Below are 9,567 nucleotides of genomic sequence, written 5' to 3'. Positions count from 1 at the left end.
CTCCCTTCTTACTGTAATGTAGAGGGAGTGGGTCTGGGATCTGTTTTTTTTAAAAAAACCTTTTTGCTTTGTCTTTGCAGCTGGGGCAGCAGCAGAGCAGCAGAAGCACCTGTGCACTCCTTGCATAACCCCACCAGAAGTAGTTCAGAGAGGTAATGGTAATGAACGGATGTAAACTGAAACCGAGAACAAACTAGGTCATCATAGCACTTCTTATCTAATGCTTGATGGTATTTCTGTATCCTCAAAATGAAATGTTCTATTTTCCCTTGTTTTTTCACAGTCAACCAACTGAGTTTTCCTGTGAATAGTTGAGTAGAGGTCTTGTCTCTAGCTTGTTCCTTACAGCCATGAAGATTTTGGCACTAAGGTCATTGACCTCAGCTAACAGTGATGCATAGGTGACATTTTATGAAATTAATGAGACATACACAAATTTGCACTTGGTAAATTGATTCACCTTCAGTTCCTTCATTTAGCCACAATACACTTATCTAAATCTTCAAGGTCAAGAAGGTTTAGAGAGCTGGCACCATGTATCATGTTTGTGTAGCTTTCAGCAGCAATTGGAACCATTCTACTGGCTATGAGATGCAAAACAGATTTATTTTAATGGCAGTCCTAGCTCTTCATCTGGATTTGGGCTGTGAGGTAGCACTGATCTGTGTGCTGTCCCTCTGGTAAATAAATCCATGCCCATCCTGAGCACACCTGCTGCCTCAGCCCTTAGGCAGAGGCCCACAATCCTCTATATGAGATGGCCAATGGGGAGTATGAGGAGCAGCTAGAGGGGCTGAGCCTGGAGAAAAGGCATCTCAGAAGGGACTTTTTCTCTCTCCAATTCCCAAAAAGGAGCTTGGAACCAGGTGGAGTTGGTCTTTTCTCCCACAGAACAAGTAGCAGGACAAGAGGAAATGGCCTCAAGTTTTACCAGGGGAGGCTTAGTTTGGTTATTAGGAAACATTTCTTCAGACACTGACAGAAGCTGCCCAGGGCACTGGTGGAGTCACCATCCCTGGAGAGATTTAAAGGTGTAGCTGTGGCACATCCTGAGGGCATGCCTTAGTGGTGGGCTTGACTATCTCAAAAACATTTACTAACTTAAAGGGTTCTATTAGTCTGGTGCAGAAGAGACTTAAATGTCTTCTCTTCCACAGGTAGGAGAAAAATAAAATGGCAGAAGAGGAGGCTGGTGATGAAGCAGAAGACAAGGAAGGAGCAACTGCAACTTCCAGGGTAACACATTAATCCTTCTTGCTATCTCTAATGTTCGGAGCAATGCGGAACACAGCAGGGAGTCCCTCAGAACCGCCAGTGATTTAACGGGGCAAAGAAAGGGTTTGTTAATGAACGGGATAATTACTGAACTGCCGCTGTCCGTGGTGCTGGAGGCGTCGCCTGAGCCCCCGGGGACCGGCCGTGCCCCAGTCACGATCGCCTCATTTCTCTGGGCTTTGCAAACACTCGAGCAGGGGCACACCCAGTGGGAAGGGCCTCGAGCTTCCTGCGTGGCGTCAGGGTTGGGAGGGCTTGGAACAGCTGAGAAAAAGTGAAAGATGCCTGCAGGGCTAGTGAGAAAAATGAATTATTCTTCCTCAGACATGTTTTTGCATTCCAGGTCTAAAATAACTATTGTAATGTTCATAAAGTGTACTGAAAAAATACCTTAACTCTTCCCACATATATTTGCTATATTATTTGTCATAAATCTGTCAGCTTCAATTTTAGAAAATTAAAGTTGAGAAACTAACTCAGCTGAGATCCCTGGCCAGCCACTTTAAAGGCACTTTCTTCCAGAATGTCATAATACAGTAAAACAACTACCTCAATGACAGAAAACTCCATGATGGGAGAGTTCACACCCTTCTAGCTCTGGGGAAATCCAGCCATGAGCTGGGAAACCGCAGACTTCACAAGTTTCACTGTTATAAAAAAGAATTCTTCTAAATTTTTGATGACTTGCCAATTGATGACTTGTGGCCTTTTCATGCTCTTAGACTTGATAAATTGGATGACTGTAGTAGATAAAGAATTGGCTGATGGTCGCACTCAAAGAGTTTTGGTAACAATGGTAATTGGTTGGCCAGTCACCTCTGGGTTGAACTGAAACCCAAAGAAAGGAGAAGTCTCAAGGTGTAAATACAGCCTTCAAATCAAAGTAAATTAAAAAAAAAAAAACAAACCACAGGAACAGAGAGAAAGGAGCTTTCAACATTAACAAAGGGAAGGGGAGATTCTACTCAATCAGACAGGGATATTTTGGAGCTGGGTGTGTTGTGGTTTGATATGAGACAAACTCACTTAGCAATATAAAGCTCCAAAGAAACACTGAGCAATTATGGAAACAATTCAAGCATCTCTGTGATCAACACAAAAGGAAAGCTGAAATAGCATCCTGAATAGGTATGGTCTTTATTTAGCAGATTCCTGCATTGATTCCACCAATAAATGCTGGGTTTCACAAGGAAAGAATGATGTTTAAAACATCATAATTCTGCAATGAAACAATAAGGAGAAGACAAGGTTATAATCATAAGAAACCAGAATGGTAGACAGCACTGTTACTGGAATGTGAGGGAGTGCTGAGTCACTCTGTATTAGGTGCTGCCATGGTAACTATTTACCAGCTGGTTGGGAATAAGGACAGACTGAAAAACTTGAAATAAAAATTGTGTAAATCCCATCTTGAAATACATTTCATATGCTTTTTAAAAATATTTAACAGAATGGAATACTTCTGAAGGTTTTTTATATTAGTGTTACTTGGGTCAAACAGATTATATTGGACTACTGAATAGACACATAAATGTATTCAAGCAAGAAATAAACTAATTTCTTCCCAGCTAGGCTAATGTTACTGTATGTAATTGTGAGAGCAAGTAGGAACTGCTTTGTATTCATGGGGAGGTGATAGAGTGCCTGCTCTGTATGACCCAGCCTAGGCTGTGATGCAAACAGAAAAGATGAGAGTTCTGGTAGTAACAGCTTCTGGGGTGGATTGGAAAACTTAACTCAGTTCAGAGAGATGTAAGCTCATATTCCTTGGCCAGTTTTTTCCTGATGTTGCCCTCTGCTCCGACTATTAGGAAGGTCATGCTGGTGGTGGCTTTAATATCTTGGTGGCTGAAGGTCCCCTGCAGGAGAGATAGCTCTGGTGTAGTAGTGATTTGGGGCACTTCTGTGAATCATAAGATTCTGGGTGGTTTCCTAGCATGGAAAATTTCAGCATCATTATGACAGATGTCTGTCACTGTGACACCTCCAAAGGCAGAACATCCATTACTATTATACCAGTAAGTGAGAGCACTTAAACTGCTGTTGAGGTGTGGACAATTTCAGAAAACCATAGGTGGGCCTTTTGATAATCAGTTTGGCCAAGTTTGCCTTGGACTGTAGTTACAAAGAAGTAGAAAACTAGCAAAGGTTTTAAAGTCAAGAATTAGAGAAAGGTTTATGAGAACTCTGCAGAGAGGCAGGAAGTTTGTGGTGGAACACAGGAAGTCACTTGGCTTTTTTTAATCTGTGTAGGGCTTGGAGGAGCTGCTGCAGGAGATGCTGAAGTCAGGAAAGCTCTGCTTTGCAGAGCATAGGCAGACATCTTGTGGCTCCCTAAAGAAAGGGCATGGAGGTCCAGGTGGGATTTGTTGTGCCAATGATCTTCACTCCTATGGTAGATGAACAAAAGGTATTTCCAGGACTCATTGTGCAACCACCTGCACAGATCTGTTTGCATCAATCTCAGTGAAGTTTTGGGAGCTGGTACTTTTCAGCCAGTTTCCTCTGATCCCTCAACTTCCCTAAGGAAGTATTATTTAAAAATACTTGTCTCCTCAAAGATCAAGACATCCTGAATCATAGAACATTCTGGGTTGGGAAGGGACCTTTAAAGGTCATCCAGTACAACTCCTCAGCTGTGAGCAGGGACATCTTCAACTAGATTATGTTGCTCATGTTGAGTATTTCTTGGACAATTTGTTTTGTTGTATCTGTTAGCTTCAGTATTGAAATTTCCAGCTAACTGATTTCAGGAGTCCAGAAGCAAGGCTCAGTTAAGGACACTGGTGGTTCAGGAAGAAGTCTGGGCTCGCTTAGACACAGGAACTGTAGGATCCAGGTAGCCTGCAGAAGATGAGACATGCTAACAGCCTTGCAACATAAAAATTGCCACAGAGAGGCAGTTAAAAATTGGCATAGAAACTGTTTTGTGTTTTCAAGAAAGAAGGCTGTAGGAATAGGCTACAAATGTTCTTAAGTAAATTAGATTGTGCAATATTTAATCTATAATCTATCTCACTCTCAAGCAAAACAGATGACAGTAGAAATGATTTTGCCAAGTCCTAGTTTATAGCTGTTATATTTGATTTGATGACACTTGAAGGTGTACCTGAAGTACCAATTGCTTTAGAGGCATTGACTATGAGAATTGCAGCCTGAGGAAGCAGATACAGTTCTCTTTGGTTTCCAGCTCACTTGTTAGAGTGCTTGATCATGGTTTTCTGCCTTGAGATTATGAGTCTTGAAAGACAAAAAGCCCTTGATTAAAAGGGACATGACAATTTTATAACAGCTTTCAGGAGTGGGCAGTGATGGCTCTAATACAAATTACATCAGGTTTAATCAGCTTCTGGGCTTCTGTACACAGGAAGTTCTTTTAGATACTTCCCATATTGAATCAGAAGGAAACCACATGGTGAAATTTTTTTTTGCCACAGAATAGAAATTTTTAATTTTCATATGCTTCATCTTCACCTTTGCGAAAACCAAAAGCTTTTATCTGCAAAGGAAACATGTACCCTTCACAGCTGTAATCATACCTGAACTAGTGCTAATTTCTGGTACAAGCAGGGAATTGTATTGGTGTATCTTGGCCTATGTTCCCAAAGAGTTAAACAGCTGCATATCACAGCTTGGAACAGGCAGTTTTGCCTGCTGTGCAACCTGCCATGTTAGTGACTCAAAGGGCTGAATAAAAAGACAGCATCTTTGGCACTCCCATCCTGTTTGCTCCACTGGCACTCTGATTCCCAGAGGGATGCAAGACGTCTTCTCACCACTGGTGCAGCCCTTTTAACACCTTCTTCTGCAAAGCCCTTCATGTGCCATGGAGCTGGGACATCAGGTTTTTTACAACTAGCTTGTTTAGGGAACAGTCAAGAGTACAAATCTGCTCTTCTCTGCTCTCTCCATGTATTTAGCATCACACACAGATTGCGTTTTTCAGGTTTTTTTTTATTTAAGTAGCCACGAGCTGTATGATGATGAGATGTCTGGAGGCAATGCCGAGCTGTCTCTGCTGATGAAGCTGGCTGTGTTTCAGCATCTCTGATGAGCTTTAGTACCGCTGTTGTGCAGGTCACTGCCCAGCTGCAATTTCATCGGCCAAAGGTGAAACTAAAGCTATAAAGGAGTAAGTTTCTCCCCCTCGCTCCCCCCGCCGCTCATGGATCCCAGGGGGCAGGGATGTTCTGATGAGCATCCGCGCACCGCCGGCAGCATAGCCCCTTTTAAGAGGGATCTGGAGAGCTCGGCTGGATGGGGAGAGAAGGAGGGCTGCTAAAAACACCGCCCTCCGCCAGGGGAGCGGCGGGGAGTGTGCGGGGCGCGGCGGAGCGGGCCGGGCCGGCGGGGTGCGCAGTGCGCGCCGCAGTGCGCGGAGCGGGGCGCAGGGGCCGCGCCGCAGGGATGCTCGCCCCGCTCCTGGGCTCCGCGGGCTCCGGCTGGCTGCTGCTGGGTGAGTGCTCCCCCGGCCCGCCTCGGCTGCGGGGTTTGTCCTTCTCCCCGCCCCTCTCCCTGGTTCCCGGCTCCTTTCTTTCTCCGCAGCGGGTGGGGACACACTCCCCGCCTTGGCACGGTGGTACCGGCCTGAACCCTCCGAAGCGGCCTCTGGGCCCGCGGTCCGGCTCCCCATGGCCGTCCCTGCTCCGGGATAAAGGGTATTCCAAGCTCTTTAAAGGGAGGAGGCAGGCGGGAGCGGCGCTCTGCATGGGGATGGCATGATGCTCGGCGTGATGCGTGCGGCGGAGCCGGCACCATGAGCCGCTATGGCAGTGGTGCAGAGAGCTCGGCTGGATGCATTACATAATATCTCTCAAATTGTCCTGCTGGTTTGTTCGACCAGCCCATCTCTGGTAAATTTGTCGGGGCACTTTGTCTGTAGTGGGTATGTGAAATAGGGCGGCGCGCTTGGAGGGGTGTGTGCGTGTTAAGAGCTGATGGGCAGAGGGTGATGCTGGATCCCATTGTTTTGTGGGCAGGCAGTGACGATTCCAAGTGGGTCTGCGTTAGGAAATTCTTGCGAGTCTGAAACAGGAGGATTTCTGTAAGGTATTTAAAGGTTCATCTTGAATTGATCTGCTGTGCTGATTTGAAATTGACTCATTTGAATCTGTTTGAAGTGCCTTTTCTAAAGAAAGATAATGTTCAATGTCTGTGCTGTTTCCCCCTTTATCTATCAAAGAGCTTCCCTCTAGACAGGCAGACTTCCAAGGAGAAGAAGTACAAAGGGGAAAATTATTTTAAAAGACAATACCTTAGCATCATTAGATAGATGTTCTGAGGGGAGTGTTGATAATGGAAAAGATTGTAATTATTTATGTTCATGCCTAATTGCTATTTTTGATTATGAAAAAGGATGTTGTACACTGAAAAAAAGGGAACCTAAAATTGCTAGCCTGAATTTTGCCTCTGAAAATATCCTGTTAGCTCTCATTAAAGGCAGTGGCCTTACAGCTGCTTATATCAGCAGCTCAAATCAGCTGCTTCAGAACTGTAGCAAAAGTCATGCAGTGAAATATGGCCCAGAGGGAATTACATGGGTGAAACAGAAAGGACGACTTGGCTGGGAAGCTGTAGGCAAGTGTTTGTTACTGTGTTTTGGGCCCCAAGGCCCCAGGGAATGCTCTGAGCCACATTACTGGTTGCACCAGGCTTGTTTATGACAACAGCAGGAGAACAGGACCCACTGGGAACAGGTCTCCTGTGTAAGCTCCTACCCTCAGTCCTCCACATCTGCCCTGAGGTATTGATTTCTGTGCTTCACATCTCAGTGTCTCAGCTCCTCTCTCTTGTGCATCTGGCTATCCCAAAGTGTGTGTCTGGGGCATCACTTAATGCTGTGCTCTCTTTATTTTAGCGTGGACATGACTTTAGCCCAACCTTTCTGTCTGCAGAATAGGCGCCCTCAGAATAGAGGTGTGCTGTTATTGCCTTTTGCAGAGGCACTGAGATGTATGCCACCACGGGTGATCTCTGAGAGATGGATCCCACCAGAGCCAATGGCTCTGCCTGACCTGGCAGTGTGGCACCTGCTCAGCCCTGGAGCAGCAGCTGTTGCTCTCATGTCTGGTTTTGGCTTTCTGATGGCCCCATCCCATCAGTCATGTTGCAAAGGAGTGGCTGTGCTAATTTACTGAACAAGGGGCTCCTTGGCCATCACAGCCCAGTGAAGCATGCTTCTTTAATTCAAATTCATTTCTGGCGCCATTAGGAAAGTTTTAACAAGTTGAGAACAGGTCTATATTGTTCATCTCAATGAAATAATGGTAGAAGTCAGTGAAAGACAAAGCTAACTATCTCCTACTGAGCAGTCTTGGATGGTCTGATGGATGCAGAGAGTGGTATAGTAAACAAAACACAAACCTAATGGCAAATTCCCCTAGGGATTTGAACATTGCCGGTTTGGTTGAAATTTTCCAAGAATTCACCTTACACCTTGAACCTCTGGGATTTCCTACTTTTACTCCTCTGCTCTTCTCTTTCATGTGGCTGCACCCATGAACCTCTTGCCTGCCCTATCAGCCCTGCCTTACAGAAAGGAAGTCTTTGTTCTCTTGCCTCCTGGCAGCAGCTGGAGGCCAGGCAGGCAGCTGCATTCATGTGTGGAGGCACAATAAGGGAAATCTGCCATTACAGTGTCCCTTCCCACCAGCACCAATGCATCTCCAAACATTGCTCAGTGCATGTTTGCAAAGGGCTGGGAGATTCATCTGAGGTTACAGTAGACTTGTACAATCCCACTCCTGATCCTGGCTCTTGTGCAGTCACACGGGACTCCTTGGTGATGCTTTGTGTACAGAGGAGATGCCCAAGGCTGCTCAGCCCATCCTGTGGAGCGCCAGGTGCTGCACTGGAGGCAAAGCTTATGGTGTTGGCTGAGGTATATTTAGTTGCTTTTATTCTCCATCCCTCTATTACTGCTCCATTTGAACATTTGCTAGATACTACCAAAAGGAAAGATTAGATACATTTGGATTTCTCTGCGCCCTCACAGAAAAAGATAGGACATAGCAATTTTTCTCTGCTGCTCCTGACTAATCTGGACATTTATTTGATTCTTGCCTCCACAATAGAACTATGGATATTACAATTACATTCAAGTAATAAAAATAGGGGAGAAGCTTTGAAGACAGATGGTAAATGGAATTAACTGGGTACCCTCAGAAATAGGAAAGCTAACTTGGAAGTGAGCCAGAAACAAAGAAATACAACATTACATCAGTAAGGGTATAATTGCCCTTTTGATGTCACCAAACACTGCAGAGCACCAGAGGGTTTAAATGTTTCATTGTGAGTACATTTCTGAGAGAACTTTGAGATAAATATCTTGTTCTTCCTTCATCAGTGCACAGTTGCTGTCAGCACCTGGACATCTTAAAGGTAACTGGAGGCAAGTCTGGATGAGATGGAAAGAGATGGTGGGTAATGTGATGCAGGCAGTCATCCTTTGGTGGGTTCACAGGCATTCAGGATAACTCTTTTCCCATGGATTTGTTCTTAAATTTGCTACATTATTTCTTCATATAGACTCAAATAAAATAACTTACTCACCCTCTTTCTGATAAGAAATCAACACGAAAGAAAAACATCTGTTAATTTATACTTTTAAGTGCTCTGCATACATTCTTTGGGGGTAGGCCAATACAAATAATGAGGTTTTTTCCTTCACTGCTATTTCTATCTCCTGTGATACTGTGTGAAGCCAAAGCCCTGCAGGTCCTTGGCACTGGGGACCCATCTGTCCCTGCAGGGCTGTGGGTGCCAGGAGCAGGGACAGCTCAGAGGGACAGTGCAGACCTCTGCTCCTGCAGCTCATTGGTCTTGTCCCGTCTGGGGAAGGTACTGCTGGTCCAAACTGCTCCATCCTCTCACCTCTTCTCCCACTGTGCAGGAGGGTTTACAGAGCTTGGGAACCCAGATACCCTCTTATCCTGTGAAACCACTCAAATAGAGTGGAGAAAGGTGTATCAGAGAGCATGTGGCCATAAAAATATATATAAATATGCTTGAAATATACATGTAAAATCCTTGAATCCCCAGCAGGGACCCTCACACTCCTTTCCACACTCTCCTCCATTTTGCTGTGAGCCATCATTGGCTTTCCAGGAGCTTTTCTTCCCAGATATGCTGATTCAGAGTCTTTGCAAATCCTTTTTGGAGACTTCAAGGAACTGAGCGATGATTCTGTACAGCATGATACAGGGAAATGTTCTGCTGGGCTTGAATTTATTGTAGAGTGCCACCAGGATTTACTGATGACAAGTCATTTGCTGTGTCAAAGCCTCCTTGCAC

General features: G+C 45.0%; 2 protein-coding genes across 2 annotated transcripts in view; one reads left to right on the top strand and one right to left on the bottom strand.

Moving 5' to 3' along the window:
* The first annotated feature begins 1,164 nt into the window (after positions 1-1,164).
* ACSL6 (acyl-CoA synthetase long chain family member 6) overlaps positions 1,165-9,567 on the top strand; it is a 62,794-nt gene continuing 54,391 nt past the window's right edge. Inside the window, exon 1 of the mRNA XM_059859907.1 lies at positions 1,165-1,236. The gene's annotated coding sequence lies outside the window, so the exon portion shown is untranslated. The remainder of the gene's footprint in view (positions 1,237-9,567) is intronic.
* Positions 5,505-5,984, bottom strand: LOC132334456 (uncharacterized). The gene has a single exon (XM_059860530.1). It carries the CDS (start codon positions 5,982-5,984, stop codon positions 5,505-5,507), a length of 480 nt encoding a protein of 159 aa, XP_059716513.1.

This window comes from Haemorhous mexicanus, chromosome 15 (assembly GCF_027477595.1).
Source record: "Haemorhous mexicanus isolate bHaeMex1 chromosome 15, bHaeMex1.pri, whole genome shotgun sequence".
Classification (NCBI taxonomy): domain Eukaryota; kingdom Metazoa; phylum Chordata; class Aves; order Passeriformes; family Fringillidae; genus Haemorhous; species Haemorhous mexicanus.
Note: the sequence above shows the minus strand (reverse complement) of the source record. Positions and strands in the feature narration are given on the sequence as shown.